The sequence below is a fragment of the Aotus nancymaae genome, unplaced genomic scaffold, assembly GCF_030222135.1.
Source record: "Aotus nancymaae isolate 86718 unplaced genomic scaffold, 86718_ANA_hifiasm-v0.15.2.pri h1tg000072l, whole genome shotgun sequence".
Taxonomy (NCBI): Eukaryota; Metazoa; Chordata; class Mammalia; order Primates; family Aotidae; genus Aotus; species Aotus nancymaae.
The window spans coordinates 9789419-9812711 of NW_026988487.1; the positions used below are offsets into that span (position 1 = coordinate 9789419).

The following is a 23293-nucleotide window of genomic DNA, read 5'->3' on the forward strand; positions in this document are numbered from 1 at the left end:
ATAAAGTGAGCCTCTTAATTAAAGAACAAACAGTATGTGTTGCCATTGAAAAACCTGAGCTTTCAGGCACAAATTAGAATTTTGGAAAACTTGTTTGTATCTGCCATTGTGAGCTGACAACTTCCCAATACTTAAGTCTTTCCTGATAAGATCACACATTTGGTGGCAATGTTAACAAATGCAATTTTAAAATATCGCTTAATTAAATGTGTCAACATTTGGAAGGTGACAGGTTTCCAGCAAGTTCTGCTGGTGCAGTATTGCGGTGACTCCTCACGTCCTTGAGTGAGGTAGAGACATGGCTTCCCAAGGAATTCTGATCACAGCCTGAGGGTGGCGTCTGGGGGCTCTTCCTTTGGTGTCTATCTCAGCCCCAGGGTAGTAGCTGCTCCTTGTATCTGCTATTCCTACATTTTTTGAGTTCTCTTTACTTCTTACTAGGCAGTTCCTCATCACTCCGATCCCAGTGAGAATCAGGAATTCTTTACATTAGACATTTCCTGTTTGGATTACTATGTGGTTTCTCCTTCCTGATTAGACCTACACTGATATAGCAGGTTTTGCAAGCAAGAGCTGTGAACAGTCAAGCAGGTAGAAAAACGGATCAGTGCATTCATTACAACGAAGAGAAGGGCACAAAGGAGAGATGCATGTTCCTGCCTGTCCTGATTTTGAACTGCAGAAGGCTGTCAAGCTGACATTGAAGGAAGAGGGTATGGACTTAAGAAAAAAGTATGCAACAGCTGCTTTTAAGTATAAAGAATTTGAAAATTAGAACCAAACAGTATCCATGTGTTGAATGGGCTAGCTCTTTTGCCTGTGAAAAGAGTTTTTGTGATGTCATCCCTTCAGAACAGCTGAAGGAGTAGAAAGTGAATGACACAACCAATTCAGGTTTGGAAGTAGCTAAAAAGAAAAGCTAACAGGTAATTAAATTACCACCCGGTGCCCTAGAGGAGGACAGCAAAGAAGAGACCAACTGTAGCAGTGATAATAGTTGAAGTTGGAGACCTTACGCACTTCAAGAAAAGGGAAAAATGGGTGGCCAGGTGAGGTGGCTCACACCTGTAATCCCAGCACTTTGGGAGGTGAAGGTGGGTGCATCACCTGAGGTCAAGAGTTTGAAACCAGCCTAGTCAACGTGGTGAAACCCTGTCTCTACTAAAAATACAAAACTTAGCCAGGCGTGGTGATGGGCACCTGTATTCCCAGCTACTCAGGAGGCTGAGGCAGAAGAATTGCTTGAACACAGGAGGCAGAGGTTGCAGTGGAGCTACTGTACTCACTCCAGCCTGGGAAACAGAGCAAGACTCCATCTCAAAAAAAAAAAAGAAAAGAAAAAGAAAAGGGAAAAATAACCCCATGGGACACTGGGCTGATGAAGTCAGGGTCAGTCTTTTTATGCAGAGTTAAAGCAGCCTAGAACTTAACATTGCATAGACAATCTGAAGATGGACAAAACTGAGTCATGGGGCAGAAAGGTACTAAGTCAGAAGGTTCATGTTCCCAAGTATAATGGCAGCACAGTGGGAAATGTGAGGCAGGGGCCTGACTGCTGCTTACACTTGAGGCCAGGACATAGCCACTTTAGCAACAGCCACAAAACATCCTGGGGAAAGAGAACGCTGCTCTGCAGTTACATGAGGCTCTCTCTCAGTTAGTTGGTATTTGGCAAGCAATCATCCTATAATAAAAAGAGCTGGTGTTTGAGCTTCCTGTTTTCCTGGTCTAGGAGAGTGCTTCTGGACCACTAGTCCAGGAACAATGAGGCAGAGATTTAGTCCTTGGCATGCACTTCTTGCTTGGCACCTTGATTTTCACCTCCCCTTTTCTCTCTTACTCCTGGGTAAATGACATTGTTCAGAGTTTCCAAGTTTGAGTATAACATGACAATTATATCCCTGAGTTCAAGCAATAAAAAATACATTTACACTTTACAGGATGATCCAGTACAGACATGGTTATATGTAATGAAACAAAAGTATCATAAAACAAACTTAGGTTGGGCGTGGTGGCTCACACCTATAATCCCAGCACTTTGGGAGGCCAAGGTGGGTGGATCACCTGAGGTCAGGAGTTCAAAACCAGCCTGGCCAACATGGTGAAACCCTGTCTCCACTAAAAATATAAAATTAGCCGGGTGTGATGGTGCACCCCTGTAAACCCTGCTACTGGGGAGGCTGAGGCAGGAGAATTTCTTGAACCCTGGAGGTGGAAGTTGCAGTGAACTGAGAGAGATCATGCCATTGCACTCCAGCCTGGGCAAAAGAGCAAGACTTGGTTTCAGGGGGAAAAAAAAGCATCACTAGATGTGATGTACTTTTTGTTTTTCTATCCTACTGTATTTTATTTTTCAAAACACTGATCATGGCCCCGAAACTGATTTCATAACCCTTCTAGGGGACTCTATTCATAGCCTGACAAACACAACAGAGTTTCGAAAAGGGTGACTCATAAACTGATTATAATCTGATGAAAACACACCCTAAGGTCAACATTTTTCCTTTGGTCAATGTTTACTAGTTACCTTAATTTGTTTTCCAAACTCTGGAAGGCAAGTGTGCAGAACCCCAGTGCCAAGATCCCACCATTCACATTACTCTCACCCTTTCAGGAGTAATACTTTTCATTACAAATCAATAAATGTACATTTTGATACACATCCATGTCACACAAAGTAAAACTGGCCAGCATCTCCACTGGCACAGTGGCTCCCAGATCAGACGAGCTCCACTGGACCAAACTCTACAACATCAGACTCATCAGTCAAAGCAAACCTTCTTGTTACAGAAAATTGTTATCTCTCACATTATTGTGAAATAAGACAATAATCTGCAATACTCAATTAAACATGATGACTCAGAAGAGATGTTCAGTTCAATATGATTTTATTTAAAAATGTGTACAGCTGAAGGAGGGGGTCTGATCTTTTGTTAAAAGAAACCAATTTTCACAGTATATATTTGGCCTTTTGAGCTTTGTAGTAACAGTAAAGGAAGTTTCTGTTCAAGATCCTCACTCCAGCACTTAAGTCAGGTGCCTGGTAAGATGACACATTTCCTGGTCTGAAGCTCACAGCCAATCCCCTCACCAAAGTGGAACACAGATTTTCCTCCAGGCACGCACACATGTGCACACACATACACACACGTCTTATTTTCACTGCTATACACAGGGCCCTGAGAATCCTTAATTTTAAAGTTGAGAAAAACGTGAAAGGATTCCTTAACTCATTGTCTGTGACAAATCCAACTACCTTTTAGCTCTTAACAATTGCAAGTATAAAATACTTGAAATTTATGAGATGCTCCATTTAATGGAACAACTCAAATGGTAAAAAATTAGGTCAAGTAACATGCTTTAGTATTTTCAAATGTTACTTAAAACTTATTGAGACAAGATACGCAGCACATTCTTGGAATTATAAACTCCTACTGATGACTGCTACCTGATGGTCAAAAACATTCAAAAAAGAGAAGAAACCACACATATTGGTGTACAACAATGTCTTCGGGAATGTCATGTTTTACATTATGTTAACTGAAATTAAACGTGACAAAAAAACCAAAGGTCTACAAAACTGACACCCATGTCATTTTAAATGATGAGGTAGATTGTTTCCTATGCAGTCAAGTGAAGATAACAAAAAAATCCAAACAACTTTCAAATCTTCTTAAAAAAAATTCAGGTTATAGTCACTTTCACAAACAAGATATTCATAAACTATAAGGTGGAGAGGTCATACTCAGACAGGTTCTGTATTTGATGTGTTATTTGGAGATTCAATAATCAGTCTTGGATCAATCAACTCTCTCCAAAATACAGTGATCTGAGGAAAAAGACAAAATACACAGTGTAGGCACTTCATTTTGAGGTCATACAGGTTTTAGTAAGTTAAAATTTTCAGCCAAGTAAATTTCCGTCTGTGTAGAATGGTTTAAGAACTGGAATAATTTGGGTTCCAATAAACTAAGTTTAATTAGGGTATAATAACTCATGTAGGCTGGGCACCATTGGCTTACACCTGTAGTCCTAGCACTTTAAAAGGCCAAGGGGGAGAAATGCTTGAGCCCAGGAGTTCAAGACCAGCCTGGGAAACCTAGTGAGACCCATCTTTATTTTTTTTAATTTTTTTAATAAAAAAAAAAAAAAAGAGGCCGGGCATGTTGGCTTATGCCTGTAATCCTAGCACTTTGGGAGGCCAAGGCAGGTGTGGATCATCAGAGGTCAGGAGTTTAAGACCAGCCTGCCCAACATGTGTCTCTGCAAAAATACAAAAATTAGCTGGGTGTGGTGGCACATGCCTGTGGTCCCAGCTACTCGGGAGGCTGGGGCAGGAGAATCGCTTGAACCCAGGAGGCAGAGGTTACAGTAAGCTGAGATCATGCCACTGCACTTCAGCCTGGGCGAAAGAGTGAAATCTCCATGTTGGGAAAAAAAGAAAGAAAGAACTCATTTACTTGGAACAAAGCTAAATTTTACATTAAACATATATCATCTTTCTTTGAATGAAAGCAGGAGATGAAGGGTTTGTGAGAGGGAGCAGCTCCCCCAACCCCTGCATTTGATTTGCCCTGTGGACAGGCAGCCTGGAGACCTTTTGGGAACTAGCTGTGGCCCAGATGGGTATCACTAGGCTGCTGATGCCCTTTTGTGAAGCTCTGTAGTTCTTATCCTAGGCTACCTAAAACTATTTCACAGCCAACCAAGAGAAAGCAAATGCTAAGGCTTCATCCTATGAATGAATAATGAGGGCCATCTAGTGTCAAAAAAGGTAATTACAGGCTTTTTGTTTTTGAGACAGGGTCTCACTTCTATAGTACAGGCTAGAATGCAGTGGCACAATCGGGACTCAAGGTAGCTTCGACCTCCTGGGCTCAAGCGATCCTCCTGCCTCGCCCCCACCACCTGCAAAGGTGGCTGGGACTACAGGCGTGCATCACCACTCCCAGCTAATTTTTGTATTTTTTGTAGAGATGGGGCCTCACCATGTTGCCTAGGCTGGTCTGAAACTCCTGGACTCAAGGGATCAGCCAGCCTCGGCCTCCCAAAGTGCTGTGATTAACTGTGCCCAACCTAATTACATGCTTTGTAGTCTACTTCAGGCCTCTGTTTAGGGCATAGAGAGAAAAGCCTCCAAGGTTTAATTTTCTAGTGCAGTTTGCAATTTCAACCAAAAAAGCAAATAAAAAAATACAGGAGACCGAGCCAAATCTGCTGATCCTACCACATACACTAAAAATATGTTCCTGGAATAAATCCCTAAGTGTCATCTACCTTAAAGACAAGGTAAAACATACAGTCTGGCCAGGGTTTCTAAAAGTTCCCACTTCAGAAAAAATATGTTTGCAATATTGAAACTTACAGAATAATATCTATAACATTTCAAGTATAAACACCTTAAAAGAGAGCATTTTCTTAAATCTAACTTCTATTTCATGCCACCATAACCTAATGAGCTAGTCTGGCTGCTTAAAAAGGTATAAACCAAATACTTCCTAAAAGTGGTAATTTAAGGATTTAAAAGTCAGAGGATGGGATCATCATTTTATATCACTCTTCAAACTCTCATAAATTGGAACTCTCGAACCAGGCGTTGTGGCTCACGCCTGTAATCCCAATATTTTGGGAGGCCTAGGTGAGCAGATTACTTGAGGTCAGCAGTTTGAGACCAGCCTGGCCAACATGGTGAAACTCCGTCTCTAACAAAATTACAAAAATTAACTGGGCAAGGTGGCAGGCACCTGTAATTCCAGCTACTCCAGAGGTTGAGACACAAGAATCACTGGAACCTGGGAGGCAGGAGGTTGCAGTGAGCCAAGATTGCACCACTGTACTTCAGCCTGGGCAACACAGTGAGACTCTCTCAAAAAACAAAAGTTGGAACTGTGGTTAACACTTGGGGGATAGTAGTGACTGCAAGGGGACATAATAGAGGCTTCTGAGAGCGGGTGTTAATGTTCTACTTCCAGATCTGGGTCTGATTACATGGGTATGTTCACTGTGAAAACTGTTCAAACCATACAATTATATATGTGCTTCTCTGAATGTATATGCCAATAAAGTTTCTAAATATGCTACCCTTTCCTATTGGAATCCTTACATAGCTATAATTTTAAACAATTGTACTCTTAAACAGAAGTTTGTTATTTGTGCGTCTTGTCACATAGGCTCTGTAAGGGTCAAGATAGTGCCCTGACTTGGCACTTGACACTGGTATTGCCACTTCATGGGAAGGTCAGATTCCCCCCAGAGCCTGTAGTGCAATGTCACCTTCCAAACCACAGGTAATCGATCAAGAGAGAACGTATGGCCAAGCACCGCAAGAAGAGAAGCACACCTACCTTGCTCTCCTGCGTCACAGCATACTCCACTACCTCGGCTCCATTTTCATTGTGATAAACCAAATCAAATTTCCCAGGTTCTCTCAAGGCTGCAACCAGAAGATAGGGAGGAAAGAGAGTAAGTCATTTCTCAATAGTTAAAAATGTTCCTCTATGGGGAATTTATATTATTAAGAAAACAGCCACAAACAAACTGTCAATATGAAGGGTGGGCAGGTACAGGAAAGCATGGGGTGCTCGATACAGGACGATCCTGAGAAAAACCCTGGACCAGGGAGATTTCTCAGCCATTTATCAGAAAAAAACCTTTCCTTCATAAGCTTGATGAACTGTCGTTAGTCCTACCAGAATTGAATATGGCACCAAGAACTAGCCCAAAAGCTTTGGAATATATCCAACATCTCTTATGGGACCCCAGGGCTACAAAGTGCTGAAAGAGGAAGTGGGGATTGCCAGTTATATGGAGACCAAGGAAGAGAACATCTCTTGTATACAAAAGCTGTTTAGAAACTACTGTATAGATAAAAAGAGCCTACATTTTCAAATTCTTTTCTAAAAGACTCACCAGGTACAGATGAAAGAATTTCTATATCTACTTGCTGGGTCTCTGGATTGTGGCTTAATATTTTTCCTTCCTTTCAAAAATAAAAGTCCAAGTCAGAAATCAACATGTAAAACATTGTGAATATACTAAAAAACACTGAATTGTAGACTTTAAAACGGTTAAAATGTTGAATTTTATGTTATGTGAATTCTATCTCAATTTTAAAATTTAAAAATAAATCCACATATAGAGAAAAAACAGGTGGACTGATAAACACTCTATGTGAATATACAGAAATATCCTTAGAGGCAAAATAGATATTAAATCATAAATGGCAGACACTAACTTAAATAACTCGATGAAAGTAAAGATTACACCAAGGAACCAAAAGTGACTGAATAAGGGAAAAGGAGGAAAAATCACACCAGGATGATATAGTCAAGTGACTATCGCAGTCAACTGACCATCACAGCATTCATCAGGAGAGACTAGATAAATCCTAATGGTGCTGCCTCGGTTCCTGATGCTTTTAGTACCCTTTTTTTTTTTTTAAAGACGGGGTTTCACCATGTTGGTCAGGCTGGTCTTTAACTCCCGACCTCAGGTGATCCGCCCGCCTTGGCCTCCAAAGTGCTTGGATTACAGGCGTGAGCCACCATGCCCAGCCTTTAGTACCCTTCTAAAACAGTGATCACAACCCCCCAGGATGAGAAACTAGAAAGCACTTCATCGCTGGTAAGATCCCAATTCCCTTTCTTCAGGTGTGGGAGCTGATTTTCTAACGCATCAAGAGGAGGCACTGCCCATGCCTGTGGGCAATGAGGAGACACATGGGAGCCTCTGGTGGTACAGACCAAGGTCAACCAACTAGTTCCTCCTGCTTCTACCTAGAATTTTGGAGCACAGTCAACAGTGTTTTTTTAAAACCAGACTCAACAGGGGCTTGGGAGACTACATTTTTGAGGACAGAATTTAACTAATTTAACTTTTAGAGACAAGCTTAATGAATAAAGCAGATGATCAAGCTGGATAACTGTGTTTAAGGTCAAAGCAAAAAAGTAGGACCAATTTTTATTCTTTTTTTTTTTTTTTTTTTTTTGAGACAGAGTTTTACTCTTGTTACCCAGGCTGGAGTGCAATGGCACGATCTTGGCTCACCACAACCTCTGCCTCCTGCGTTCAGGCAATTCTCCTGCCTCAGCCTCCTGAGTAGCTGGGATTACAAGCACGCGCCACCATGCCCAGCTAATTTTTTGTATTAGTAGAGACGGGGTTTCACCATGTTGACCAGGATGGTCTCGATCTCTTGACCTCGTGATCCACCCGCCTCGGCCTCCCAAAGTGCTGGGATTACAGGCTTGAGCCACCGCGCCCGGCCCAATTTTTATTCTTAAAATAATTTTGACAGCAATTTCAAAAATCTTCAACAAATTGTGGGAACTAAAGTTGGCAAATCACCTTTCAATGTTAATAACTATGATGACTAATACCAATTTAATATGCAATATATATTTTTTAAGAGTCTTGTTCTTTTACCCAGGTTGGAGTGCAGTGGCGTGATCTCAGCTCACTGCAACCTCCACCTACTGGGTTCAAGCAATTCTTGTGCCTTAATCTCCCGAGTAGCTAGGGCTACAGGTGCACACCACCAAACCAGTTTAATTTTTGTATTTTTAGTAGAGATGGGGTTTTGTCATGTTAGCCAGGCTGGTCTTGAACTCCTGACCTCAAGTGATCTGCCCATCCTGGCCTTCCAAAGTGCTGGGATTACAGATGTGTGCCACTGCATCTAGCCGTTAATATGCTGTTAATATGCAATTTTTAAAAATCAGTATGATCTAGACAATTTATAGAGGTTGTGGGATGTATGAATACATTATTCATTTCCATTTTCTCATATATCACACAATTAAATTAGTTATCTGTGGTAGGGTGACAAGACACCCTAGTGTGTTCAAGACAAGTCTGTATATATCTTTCCAGCATAATTATTAATAGCACTCCCTTTCACTCACAAGTATCCTGACTTAGGTGATAAATTATATGATCACCTCATCCACAGGAGATAGTGAGTGCCTAAGAAGATAAAAACCAAAACACCAACGACCTAGAACTAACCCACCAGATCCCTTCATTAACTGATTCTTCTAGCCTGCTTTTGAGGAAAGGTTTTACAAAGATGTTAAAAGTCTTCCAAAGCATCAATCCAGATTAAATCAAATTCCCTTGTGTTTTATCTTTGTTCCTATATTAGCACTACCAATTATTACCTTAAAAACAGTCTTACATTCTGTATAGTACATCAGAAAAAGAAAGTATGCACTTTAACAAGATTTTCAACAAAATTTTTGTGGGTGAAAAAGGAAAGAAACATGTAATTCTGTGATCTCACTGACTAAGCTTTTACTGAACTATGAAAAACCTCACATGCCAACATAAAGACTCATACAGATATTAAGTAAGTAAATTCCATGGGTAATATTTATGAACTACCTGTGGTTAACTGATAATGCAAAAGAAATCATACTAGATCATAATAACCAGAATTCACAAATATGTCAAATAGATTCCCATGATGAAAATAATCAAAGCTTCTTTCTGAGAACTATTTATTTTCTTTCAAAGTTTAGAATCATGAAGGAATGAATACTCAAGTAAGTTTGTGTCTCTAAAACTAATTAGAAAAAAGTAACTAAAAAATTTAACTGGCTGGGCATGGTGGCTCACACTCGTAATCCCAGCACTTTGGGAAGCTGAGATGGGAGGGATCATTTGAGCCTAGGAGTTTGAGAACAACCTGGGCAACACAGCGAGATCCCATCTCTATTTAAAACAAAAAATTAGTATTTTTTTAAAAAGTAAAAATTAATCACACCATTCTCCTACTATATTCTTTCCAAGTACAAGGAAAATAACACTGGGAGACTTCACAGTGATACTATAAAAAAGTTGACATTTTGATATAATGTTTTCATTTTCTACTTTCTGGCATTATTTAGTAAAAACTAAATCTGTATTATCCATACAAGTAGTACTAAGTATGACTTTAGTTTTATTAATATACTGACAACTTGCTTTTAAATAAACATCCTTACCTTGTAGTCAGAGACATCAGGAGAGTAACTGGATGTTAGTTCCAAAAGCTAAAAAAGAAGAAAAAGCCCACAAATACGTAAGCCCTCTTTTTTTTTTTGAGTCAGAGTCTTGCTCTGTCACCAGGCTGGAGTGCAGTGGAGCAATCTTGGCTCACTGCAACTTCTGCCTCCTGGGTACAAGCGATTCTCCTGCCTCAGCCTCCTGAGTAGCTGGGATTACAGACACCTGCCACCACGCCCAGCTAATTTTTGTATTTTCAGTAGAGACAGGGTTTCACCATGTTGGCCAGGATGCTCTCGATATCTCGACCTCGTGATCCGCCCACCTCGGCCTCCCAGAGTACTGGGATTACAGGTGTGAGCCACGTGCACGGCCATAAGCCGTCTTATACTCTCACATTCCCACAGCTCCTCCATCGTGCAATGTTGGGGTGTCCACCCCCACCAGTCTGGCAGCCCTACCATGAACCCATGACAACACTGGGGTTCCAGTGGGAAGGGCTTTCACAAATACATTTAACCTGATTTGCTAAGTAAGTTTATTTGGAAGGGGAATGAACCTTTTTTGCTGCAACTGTTGTTTTAAAATATACCTTAAATGCAATCTTTTCTCCAACTTGAGGGGCAGCTGCTAACAGTGGTAACAGACTATAGTCCTTGTGTGTGTCCACTGGATTCTGAAAAACAGTGTTAGTCACGTGACATCATTACTGGTAAGAAAATATGAACCCATGACATGAACTCCACACTCTAAGGGGAAAGGGAGGAGGTAACTTACAAAAAATAATACTTACCTGGATAATAGTAGATGAATTTGTTACCACTTCATTTAATTGCTGTTGTCTCTGGTTGTCAGTGCTTCTATTCATAACACAGGAAACAGGATGCCCCCGTCCTCGACCTCTCCCCCGCATGCCCCGTCCTCTAGCTCCCTTCCAAGAAAAAAGGTTCTCTCCTCTACCCCATCCTCTTCCTAAACTAGTGGGGAGAGACATGCTGGGAGAAGGACCAGGGGCCTGTCCACCACCATCTGAGCCAGAACGCTTCCATCCAGCAGCACCTGCAGTCTGTGATGACAGCCCTGGGCCTAGACAACCTCTTTCTGCAAAAAGGCCCACTGTCTTTAAGAAACCCGCAGCACACTCCGGGGTGCTCAATGAGCACTGGTCATCTGACTCTGAACTAGAGTCTGAACTAGATGATGATGTTCCAGAGGTCTTGCTCTTGCTGGGGGTAAGGCTAAAGCCAGGTTTTGTAGCCAGTTTGTCTGCAGTTGTATTTCTGGTAGAGGGTCCTTCCTTTGATAACTCAGTTGGTAATTTTTCTGAGGAATTTCTGGCCTCCAAAGTGACTTTGCTGGGACCATCACTGATTGATTCATGACAAGACTCAGACTCTGAGGAGAAACTGGGACTCTCTTTTGAGCAAACGTTTAAACCACCTTTCCTTTTGGCTTTAACAAGGCTGTTTCTAGCAGAACCTTTTGGAGAACTACATCTCTGATTGGCCCAGTCTTTTACTGCCTGTACTTGAGGAGACTTGGGATTCTTGGCCTTTTTTTTATATTCACGTTTCTCCTTTTTCTTTGGTGGTTTTCTTTTGGTCTCTTGGTTATCATCACCCGCTGTGCCACCGGCTGCTTTATTTTTTCTCCTTTTTTTTTGGCTGACAGTGTTATCTGTGACAGCTTTTGGTTCCAGATCCAAGACCTTCTCATTGTTACTGTTCTCTTGCCTCTTCCAACGCTTCTTTGAATATTTGTAATCTGGTTCAGTTTCTTCATCCTCCTCTAACTTAAATGCCCGCTTCTTTGCTTTTCTAAGTGATAAATTAGTACCGTCACCATTACTGATGACTACAGAATTCTCAGCAACTCCTCTCTCTTCTAATTTAACTCTGTCAAAAGAACAAGAAAGCTTGTAAACACGTCTCCAGGACTTAGTTATATACCAAGATGACTCTACAAAATGTAACTACCATCAGTCAATGAAAAAATGCCACATCACTTAAAAAGACTCTTCTGACAAAATGGCCTATACAGCATTTACAGTCCACTTTCAAATGGCTAGTTTTATTTACTGGATAGCTACTGCATCCCAAACATTTTTTATACATTTTTCTCTCAACAGCAACACAAAGTAGGTATTTTTAATTTTACAGATCACAAAATTACAGCTCAGACAAGTTAATTGTCCCAAATCTAGAACTGATAAGTAGCAGAAAGGCAATTCAAACTTTGGTTTGTCTAACTTCAAACTCTCAATCTTTCTACTATGTGCATGTCACCTATCCTAAAAGGTGATAATGATGGCTATCCATTTTGTTTCAGAATATGGGCTGCTATCTTTAAAAATATTTTAGTCTTGTTTTAAGTAAACACTAAACAATTTATGATACCTGGAGTAGCTATAGCCATCTGTACAATTCCATGACACTCTGCGAAGCTTAATTTTATATATCAACTTGACTGGGTTATTGGGTGCCCAGATATCTGGTTAAAATTACTCTGCCTCTTTCCACAGCACCACAATGGTGCACATGGTGTCCTGGCTGATGTTCTCAAGAGTATCAACAATGCTGAAGAGCACAGTAAATGCCAGGTTCTTATTAGGCCAAGCTCCAAAGTCATTGTCCAGTTTTTTTAATTTAATTTAATTTTTTGAGACAGAGTCCCACTCCGTCACCCAGGCTGAAGTGCAGTGGTGCAATCTCAGCTCACTGCAACTTCTACCTCCTGGGTTCAAGCAATTCTTGTGCCTCAGCCTCCCAGCTAGCTGGGATTACAGGTGCCTGCCATCATGCCTGTCTAATTTTTGTATTTTAAGTACAGATGGAGTTTTGCCATGTTGGCAGGGCTGATCCTGAACTCCTGGCCTCAAGCGCTCAAGTGATCCACCCACCTTGGCCTCCCAAAGTGCTGAGATTACAGGCATGAGCCATCGTGCCCAGCCCCATCATCTGGTTTCTTACTATGATGATGAAGCCTGGTTACACTGACAAATCTGAAACCACTGATAATCACAGAGCTAAAAAAAATTGATGTGAAGCGCACAGGCAGGCTAAAAAAGTATGGAGTAATCAGTCCCAGATTTGATGTGCAACTCAAAAATCTAGAAAAGTGGCAGAATAATCTGCTCCCACCCCACCAGTTTGGTTTAATTGTACTGACAACCTTAGCTGGCATCACAGACCGTGAAGAAGCAGGACAAAAACCCAAAGGAGGAAAAATCCTGGCATTCTTTTTATAAGGATGTAATACATATTTACAATATACTGTGTTAGTGGAAAAAAAAAGTGCTAGGAGTGTGTGCAAGGTTGTTTCTGGATGAGATTAACATTTTAAACTGCTAGACTAACTACATGGCTATTTTCAATGTGGGTGGGCCTCATCCAACCTGCTGAAGGCCTGAAGAGAACAAAAAGCCTGAGTAAGGGAGAATTTTCTTGCTCTGCCTGACTCTTCAAGCTGGGACATCAGTCTTCTCCTGCCTTCAGACTCAAACTTGAACTAGAAATATTTCCATTGGCTCTCCTTGGTCTCCAGCTTACCAACTGAACTTGGGACTTTTCAACCTCCACAATCATATAAGCCAATTCCTTACAATAAATCCCATGTCTGTGAGTGTGTGTGTGTGTGTGTGTGTGTGAGAGAGAGAGAGAAAGAGAGTACGTGTGTGTGTGCATGTGTGTGTGTGTGTGTGTGTGTGTGTGTGTGTGTGTGTGTGTGTGTCTTACTGGTTCTGTTTCTCTGAAGATCCCTACTTCATCCAAAATTTCACTACAGGAAAGCAATTTTGTTTCTCTATTAACTGGCAATAGCTAATCCTAGTATGTGCAGTCTGATGATGATGAAAGTCTTGACAGAGTGTCCTTGATGTTAAGCAAACAATGGGTACTCAAAAATGCCTGTTGGCCAGGCACGATGGCTCATGCCTGTTATCCCAAAACTTTGGGAGGCTGATGTGGGAGGATCGCTTGAGCCCAGGAGTTTAAGATCAGGGAGACCCTGCAACATAGGGAGACCCTGTCTCTACAAAATACAAACATTAGGCAGGCATGGTTGGTGCATGCCTGTTGTCCCAGCTACCTGGGGGGCTGAGGTGGGAGGATCACTGGAGCCCAGGAGGTCGAGGCTGCAGTGAGCTGTAATTGCGCTACTGCTGAAAACACACATTAGACTTGCAAGCCATTTATATCCAGCTATATATTTCAAGTTTTTTTAGTGACCAGGAAAAGATGTAGACAATGATATTTGAAAATAAAGAACAACTGGTGAATGATAGGAGCATATGTTATAAGCATTCTTTGACTTTTTTAAGGCATAGTAATCCTGTAGATTTACCTCAATGTGGTAGTTGAAAAAAATCCTCATTTATTTGTCAGAAAACATAACTATACAGACACACAAATCAATAAAAAACAAAGTAAGAGCTATTGCTATCAGGAGTACGATAAAGAGAAATAAACCGCTGAGTGACCAGGGATTTTAAATTACAAAAACACATTCCCCTCTGTTCCAAGTTGGGGACCTTGGCATCTAATAGCAAGGAAATAATTTTTAATCCGGCAAAAGCCAGTTTGGCATCCTGTGAATCTAAGAGCTACTACAGAAGCGTTACAATACCAGATTTTTTCTTGACATTTCCGATCAATTTGTTTTTACTTGTAGCACTTGATCCAAGCTTCAATTCTGAGATGACCATATAGGACCAAACTTTCTGTCAAATGTTGAAAATGGTTGCAAGACTGTGTTCAGTCACTGTGGCTTATTAAGGCCCTGGAAACCGGCACATGTGACATCCAGTTGATGAGAACCACTTCCTTTCCTGGGAGCTGGCAACACCCTCACGCCCTCTAAAGCAGCTCTTAGCATCGTCTCACCTATTCTTAAAACCATGCATCTATGGCTATTTGGCTTGAAGGTGTGACCTGTGATTGCTGCAGCCCCACTACCTACTGTTCCCCAAGATAATGATTTCAGTTTTAAATATATTAAGATTGTAAACCAGGTGTGGTAGCACATGCCTGTATCCCAGCTACTCAGGAGGCTGAGAGATCACTTGAACCCAGGAGTTCAAAACTAGCCTGGGGCAACACAGTGAGCCCTCACGTGGTTCTCCCGGGTCTGCTTACTTACCATTCCTTTCAGGTGCACCTTCCCTGGCAATATTCTGTATTTCTTCACCTAGATCACAGACAATGAAGCTATCCTTTCACAAATAAAAGTGCATGCAGTTGTCCTTTCACAAGTAGAAGTGACTAACTAGGTCACTAGTGATAAAGAGAGTTGATTCCAAGAAACTTTAAAAACAGATCCCCTACTTTTCTTTTTTTTTTTTTTTTTTTTTTTTTTTTTCCCCAAAACGGAGTCTCACTCTGTCACCCAGGCTGGAGTCCAGTAGTGCGATCTCGGCTCATTGCAACCTCCACCTCCCGGGTTCAAGCAATTCTCCTGCCTCAGCCTCCCAAGTAGCTGGGATTACAGGTACCCGCCACCATACCTGCCTACTTTTTTTTTTTTTGAGATGGAGTCTTGCTCTGTTCCCCAGGCTGGAGTGCAGTGGCACCATCTCAGCTCACTGCAACCTCTGCCTCCCAGGTTCAAGTGATTCTCCTGCCTCCGCCTCCCAAGTAACTGGGATAAGAGCGCCCACCACCATGCCTGGCTAATTTTTGTCTTTTTAGTAGAGATGGTGTTTCACCATGTTGGCCAGGCTGGTCTCGAACTCCCAACCTCATGATCCACCCACCTTGGCCTCCCAAAGTGCTGGGATTACAAGCATGAGCCACCACGACTGGCTTCCTTTTTGAATTTTTAGTAGAGACAGGGTTGCGCCACATTGGTCAGGCTGATTTCAAACTTCTGACCTCAGCTGATCCACCCGTCTCAGTCTCCCAAAGTGTTAGCATTACAGGCATGAGCCACCATGCTTGACTAATTTTTTTGTATTTTTAATAGAGATGGAGTTGGGAATACAGGCATGCATCACTGAGCCCAGCTAAATTTGTTTTGTTTGGTAGACCAAGGAAGGTCTCCCTAAGTTGCCCAGGCTGGTCTCAGACTCCTGGACTCAAGTGATCCTCCCACCTCCGCCTCCCAAAGTGCATAAGCCAGCATGCCTGGTCCATCTCTAATATTTAATCAAGGGGTTTTTTTGTGGTTTGTTTTTTGAGATAGAGTCTTGCTCTGTCACCCAGGCTGTAGTGCAGTGGCACCATCTCAGCTCACTGAAGCCTCTACTTCCCTGGCTCAAGCGATCCTCCCACCTCAGCCCTCCAAGCAGTTGGGATTACAGGCATGCATCACCATGCCCGACTAATTTTGCTGTATTTTTCTGTAGAGATGGGGTTTCACCATGTTGCCCAAGCTGGTCTTGAACTCCTGAGCTCAGGCAATCTGCCTGCCTCGGTCTCCCAAAGTGCTGGTATTATAGGTGTGAGCCACAGCACCCGGTCTTAATCCAGTATTAATTGCCAGAGTTAAAAGAGTCAGGGAGGAGAGAATGTGCTTTGTTTCCTTACAGAACGACTCTACAAAAGGGAGTTCTCAGGCCAGGTGCAGTGGCTCATGCCTGTAATCCCAACACTTTGGGAGGCAAAGGCAGGAAGACTGCTTGAGCCCAAAAGGTTAAGACTCGCCTGGGCAACTTAGTGAGACCTCTCTATGAAAAATAAAAAGCTGCACCTGTAGTCCTAGCTACTCAGAAGGCTGAGGCAGGAGGAGCACTTGAGCTCAGGAGTTCGAGGCTGTAGTGAGTCAAGGCTGCGCCACTGCATGCCAGCCTGGGCAATGGAGTGAGATGACCCTGTCTCAAAAAAACAAACCAGGGAGTCTCTCTGAATCTGCTTTAATTCTGAGGGCTGCACAATACAAAATTTTTTTTTTTAGTTAAAAAAAATTAACCGCCAGATGCGATAGCTCATCCCTGTAATCCCAGCACTTTGGGAAGCTAAGGCGGGTGGATCACTTGAGGTCACAAGGTCGAGACCACCCTGGCCAACATGGTGAAACCCATCTCTACTAAAAATACAAAAAAATTAGCCAACCCTGGTGGCAGGTGCCTGTAATCTCAGTTATGTGGGAGGCTGAGGCAGAAGAATCACTTGAACCTGGGAGGCTGAGGTTGCAGTGAGCCAAGATTGTGCCATGGCACTCCTGCCTGGGCAACAGAGTGAGACTCTATCTCTAGAAAAATTAATTAATTAATTAATTAAAAATAAAAAACCAAATCTGCCAACACCTGATCTTGGACTTCTAGTCTCCAAAAGAGTAAGAAATAAATTTCCACTTTTTTAAGCCATCCAGTCTGTGGTATTTTGTTACAGCAGCCCTGGCAAACTAACACAGGGGGCTCCAAACCAATAGAAGCTCCTCCTCCTCCTCCCAGGAGAGTTAGAGACCACCTTCAGGAACTCACTGTCAGAAATCTAGGGGCTGATGAAGCCAGGATTCCGGGGGCTTAAGAGAATGGGCTATGCAGAAACAGCAGTGGAATACAAGTGTGTGATGCATCTAAAGCCTCAAAGGCTGTTTCTCAGGATTCCCACAACCTGGTTCCACTTTTCCTCATTACACTTCTCAGTACCGCCAGTGATCCCAACAGAATGCTTTGGCTGGTCAGACTCATCTCTTTACCAAGTCCGTCCAGCTTTTGTCTCTACAGCTGTGCTTTGATCAACCAACATTTCCCACCCATTCTTCAAAGTAGTGCTCAATTCCCTAACCATTTTGTTCCATGCTGATGTCTGCTTTCTCAACCGACTTCGGCACTTAGCAGTATAACTTGGTCTAACTAGTCAGTCTAATTGCCTGTGTCACAGAAGGTAATATACAGAAGCATGAAACTCATTATTTGGGTCCCAGTCCAACAATATTAGGTACTTTGAGAACAGAGACTATGTTTTCTTCTGTAGCTCTGAAGAAAAGTGAACTTGTCAGGGAAAGACAATGATTGTGGGCACGAAACAACAAACACAAAGATGAATTTTCCAGATCATCTTTTTCTACGGACTGCCCATTTGCCACTGAAGCCACTGCAGAGGTCTTTTTTACCACATGCAGCTGTGCATTTGAAGTATTTAGGAAGAATCTGCCTGTCATCACGTTGTAATTATTACTTATAACAATTTTCATTTTTTTGTCATTGTTAACTTCACTATGAAGAATGTAATGCCCAGATGATTCATTAAAGTATAATTATAGTTAGCTAGCACAAGTTATTAACTCATTAGGCAAGGGACAGTTCAAAAAATACACTTAATAGGATAGGACACAATCCTTACAATTGTAGTATTTAAATAGTCCTTCAACTGCAGAGAGAATAGAGACCTATTTCACAGTCAATAAAAAGGAAAAAAAAAACAACTCTGAAATTTGGATTATTTCAAATTGTCATTTGAAACAGTTGAACATTATCAAATCATAACATCCTGATTTGAAGAAGCAGTTATTGTTCCAAATTAAATTCCCTGACATTCTGAAGAAATCTTATTGGAATCTGACATGCTCGAGGGTAAGGAATATTCAGTAACAAAGAGCAGCAAGAGAAAACGGCCTGGTTCACAACTCTGGAATTGATTCACTGTAGCTGAAGCTTAAAGGGGGTGGGTGGAAGGAAGGCTGGTGCAGTGGCCCATGCCTGTAATCCCAGTACTTTGGGAGGTTGAGGCAAGAGGACAGCTTGACCGCAAGTTCAACCAGCCTGGGCAACAAGGCGAAACTCTGTCTCTACAAAAAACACAAAAGTTATCCATGCCTGGTTGCATGGCCTGAAGTCCCAACTACTCAGGAGACTGAGGCAGGAGGATTGCCTGAGCCCAGGAGGTGGAGGCTACAGCAAGCTATGATTGCACCACTGCACTCCAGCCTGGGCATGGGAAACCCAGTCTCTTTATTTAAAAAAGAAAAAAAAAGCCTGAATAAATGGGTCCAAGTTATGAATCCAAACTGGAATGACAGGATCTCATCATCTTACCATGGCAACTTAACCACATTTTGGCAATTCATACTACAATTGCTTCTGGATACTCAACTTATTATCATTTTAATTTCCAAAAGCATATTTCAGATTATTTTGTGTTTCCCAATTCACAGACCAAAAGGACTCAGACACCTATTTGAGTGAACTCAGGCACGTGAGAACTAAGGCTGGACAACAGCATGTTATGAAGAAAACACGACGATTCCCCCCATCAGTTTGGGTCTCCTGCAGCTAACCCTGAACGCCGCCAAGGGTAAGGCTGGGTCTCCCGCACACCTGCACCATGGGCACGAAAACAGTGCCTTGCTAAGCGCCGATGTGCTAAATCAAGGCTGAAAGAAATCCTAGCCCTGCCCTTAGGCATCAGAGTTTTTCCAAGTTTGATCCTCCTGTCATCAGAAGCAGCCGGGCAAGGATGCTCGTTAAAATGCAGATTCCGGACAGACGCGGTGGCTCACCCCTGTAATCCCAACACTTTAGGAAACTGAGGCAGGAGGATCACTTGAGGTCAGTAGTTCAAGACCAGCCTGGCCAACATGGTGAACTCCATCTCTACTAAAAATACACACACAAAAAAAAAATTATCTGGGCATGGTGGCGCCCACCTTTAATGCCATCTACTCGGGAGGCTGAGGTAGGAAAATCGATTGAACCCTGGAGGTGAAGGTTGCAGTGAGCCGAGATTGCAGCACTGCACTCCAGCCTGGGTGACAGAGTGAGACTCAGTCTCAAAAATAAAAGGGCTGGCCGCAGTGGCTCATGCCTGTGATCCCAGCACTCTGCGAGGCCAAGGCGGGCGGATCACCTGAGGTCGGGAGTTCGAGAACAGCCTGACCAACATGGAAAAACCCCATCTCTACTAACAATACAAAATTAGCCGGGCGTGGTGGCGCATGTCTGTAATCCCGGGAGGCTGAGGCAGAAGAATCGCTAGAGGTGGAGATTGCGGTGAGCCGAGATTGCGCCACTGCACTCCAACCTGGGCAACAAGAGAAACTCCGTCTCAAAAATTAAATAAATAAAATAAAAATAATAATAAAATGCAGATTCCTGAGTCCCAAAGTTGACTACACCAATCAGGATCTCCGCGGTTCGCGAACGTGCATTTTTACAGCCCCACCCTCCCTCTATCCCTTGTCCCCACTTCCTATCCCTCACCCCCTCCCCATCCAGGCCTAGCGGTCTCAGGCCCAGGCGTGCGCAGGCGCGTCCCCCGCCCGCTGCCCACCCGGCCGTCCCGCTCCCCGCACCGCCCACCTGAGGCAGTCGTTGTCTCTCACTAGGCGCGCGCTCTCGGCAGGGGGCAGGAGCCCCCCCTCCAGGTAAAGGCCTAGGAGGGCACCAGAACTGAAGCCGAAGCGCTGGCGGATGAGACTAATGAGATCTGTGACGACTCGGCATCTGTTCAAGTCGACCAGAAGCCAGAAGGCTGTACAGTGGGGGGTAGCTGGCGGCGGGTAATCAAATTGAAGTCGTAGCCTAACCGTCTCGGAGGCTGCCATCTTCCTCTGTGCTCAACGGAAGCCGAGAGATACCACAGGGCTACCGAGTGGCGTGCTCGGGCGGCCTGCCCCCCGGAGCTTTTGGCGTGTGCTACCTAGTGGTGGAACCTGGCTACTACAGGCTGCGTGGTTGATTTAATTCAATTATTTTCACTACAGGGCTGTGCAAAGGAATAAGTGAAATGCCTTTATTACATTTCTACCGGGCCCTCTGTAGGGTCTCCTAATTAAGGCGAGTCTCTGGATAAATAACATTTCTCCTCAGCAGTGGTCTTCTAAGATACTTGCTCATCGACGTAAAAAATTTGTATAAAACAATCATAACACATTTTACTGACAAAAGTTTTCATCATAATTCGTTGAAAAAGATGTATTTCCTAGTGTGTTCTTAGTGTTGACTTTTTGAAATAAAACTGTTAATCGCTCTTTCAAATGTTTCCAGTGTAATATGAATACCTTAGCCTTTTAATATCCACCACCAAACAAAAATGTCCTTGTATTTATCACCAGATAAGTAAATCAGAAGTTTTAAATTATTTATTTTATTTCTTGAACCAGAATTTACATTTCTCCCACATAATATATATTAACTCTTAATTTTCATGACAAAAGTTAGGATTTTAAAAACCAAGGTTCGGAGAGTTTAAGAAATAACACTAGAGGCCAGGAGCGGTGGCTCACGCCTGTAATCCCAGCACTTTGGGAGGCCAAGGTGGGCGGATCACTTGAGACCAGGAGTTCAAAACCAGCCTGGCCAAAATGGTGAAACCCCAACTCCACTAAAAATATAAAAATTAGCTGTGTGTGGTGGCATAAGCCTATAATTCCAGCTACTCAGGAGACTGAGGCAGTAGAATCCCTTGAACCCAGGAGGTGGAGGTTGCAGTGAGCCAAGATCACACTACTGCACTCCAACCTGGGCAACAGAGCAAGATTCTGTCAAAAAAAAAAGGAAGTAACTTCCCCAAAGTCACTAGACAGTTAAGTTACAGGTACCAGGGAGTCCATAGATGACTTGAAAACAAAATTTTTTAAGTGAAAGCAAGGTGTTTTGTTTTTGTTTTTGTTTTTGTTTTTTAACAGTCTCACTCTGTCACCCAGGCTGGAGTGCAGTGGTGCGATCTCTGCCTCCTGGGTTCAAGTGACCTCCCACCTCAGCCTCCCTAGCTGTAGCTGGGACCACACGAATGGGCCACCACACCCAACTAATTTTTATACTTTTTGTAGAGATGGAGTTTTTCCATGGTGGCCAGGCTGGTCTTGAACTTCTGAATTCAAGCAATCTGCCTGCCTTGGCCTCCCCAAGTGGTGGGATTACAGGCATGAGCCACCACCTCCGGCCAAAAGCAAGTTTATTAGAGAATTAAAGGAATAAAAGAATGGCTACTCCATAGACAGAGCCGTGGCATGGGCTGCTTGACTGAGTATACTTATAGTTATTTCTTGATTATATGCTAAACAAAGGATGGATTATTCATAAGTTTTCTGTATCCCTAGGAAACGGGCAGTGATTGCCCTCAGAACTAAGGGTTCCTCCCCTTTCAGACCACACGGGGTAACTTCTGGGCATTTCCACCTGCATGCAGTGGCTCATGCCTGTAATCCCAGCATTTTGGGAGGCCAAGGTGGGTGGATCACTTGGGGTCAAGAGTTTGAGACTAGCCTGGCCAACATGGCTAAACCCCATCTCTATTAAAAATACAAAAATTACCCGGGTGTTGTCGCGGGCGCCTGTGATCCCAGCTTGGGAGGCTGAGGCATGAAAATTACTTGAACCCAGGAGGCAGAGTCTGCAGCGAACTGAGATTGCACCACTGCACACCAGCTTGGAGAAGAGAGAGAGACTCTGTCTAGAAAAAAAAAAAAGAGAGTTATGGAGTTTAGGATTTTCCCACTGGCTATGATCAAAACCTGAATATTCATAACAGAGATAAATGACTGTGAACTATTATATATAGATTTAGTCACAGCTTAATCTCATAGTTGAATCAGTTAAGTTTATACATAGGCATTTGACAGAATATTAACATCTAAGAAAGAGAAGTTAATCCCAATAAAATGAAGCTGTTTTCTCAAGTTTAGGGTATTACTAGATTTCATGTATCAATGATTGCTATTATGTGCGTTTACAGGAGAATTCATTACATATTCCCCTAAAGTTAACCTAAATATAATGATACCTGGTAGAAATTATTAAAGAAGAGAAGCAGGTGCCAGTGAATCATTGCAGATGGTGATGAGTAGTGCATTTATTCTGGGATATCAGCAAACAGTGCACACATACCTTCTCAGGCCCTTGGCTTTAGGAAAGAGTCTAGCTAGAAGAGGGAGATGTGGAACTTTGTTTTCTTAAAATCATCCAAGCTTTTATTCCCTTAGAAACTGTTCAAGCATACTTCAGGAAATAATTACCCTCGGTCTGAAGACTGCTACTCCTGAACATGGAAGGTTACCTAAGCAGTGGGTGGCTTCTAAGTGCTTACTTGGCTATTGTTTTCATCCATAAAAATATCATCATTTCTCCCCGGGCGCGGTGGCTCCCATCTGTAATTCTAGCACTTTGGGAGGCCGAGCAGGTGGATCACGAGGTCAGGAATTCAAGACCAGCCTGACCACGGAGAAACCCCGTCTCTACTAAAAATACAAAAGTTAGCCAGATGTGGTGGCACATGCCTGTAATCCCAGCTGCTTGGGAGGCTGAGGCAGGAGAATTGCTTGAACCCGGGAGGCGGAGGTTGTGTTGAGCCAAGATCGTGCCATTGCACTCCAGCATGGGCAACGAGAGCAAAACTCTGTCTCAAAAAAAAAAAAAAAATCCTCGTTTCCT

The 23293-nt window shown here is 42.8% G+C and overlaps 1 protein-coding gene across 1 annotated transcript; it reads right to left on the reverse strand.

Moving 5' to 3' along the window:
• Positions 1 to 2871: 2871 nt before the first annotated feature.
• COIL (coilin) lies at positions 2872 to 20497 on the reverse strand. The gene is made up of 7 exons (XM_064367583.1): positions 20222 to 20497; positions 10778 to 11879; positions 10577 to 10660; positions 9984 to 10031; positions 6910 to 6979; positions 6345 to 6433; positions 2872 to 3829 (listed from the first exon to the last, which is right to left on the reverse strand). The coding sequence occupies exons 1-7, from the start codon at positions 20464 to 20466 to the stop codon at positions 3746 to 3748; spliced, it is 1722 nt and encodes a 573-aa protein (XP_064223653.1). The 5' UTR covers positions 20467 to 20497; the 3' UTR covers positions 2872 to 3745.
• Between the last annotated feature and the right edge of the window lie 2796 nt (positions 20498 to 23293).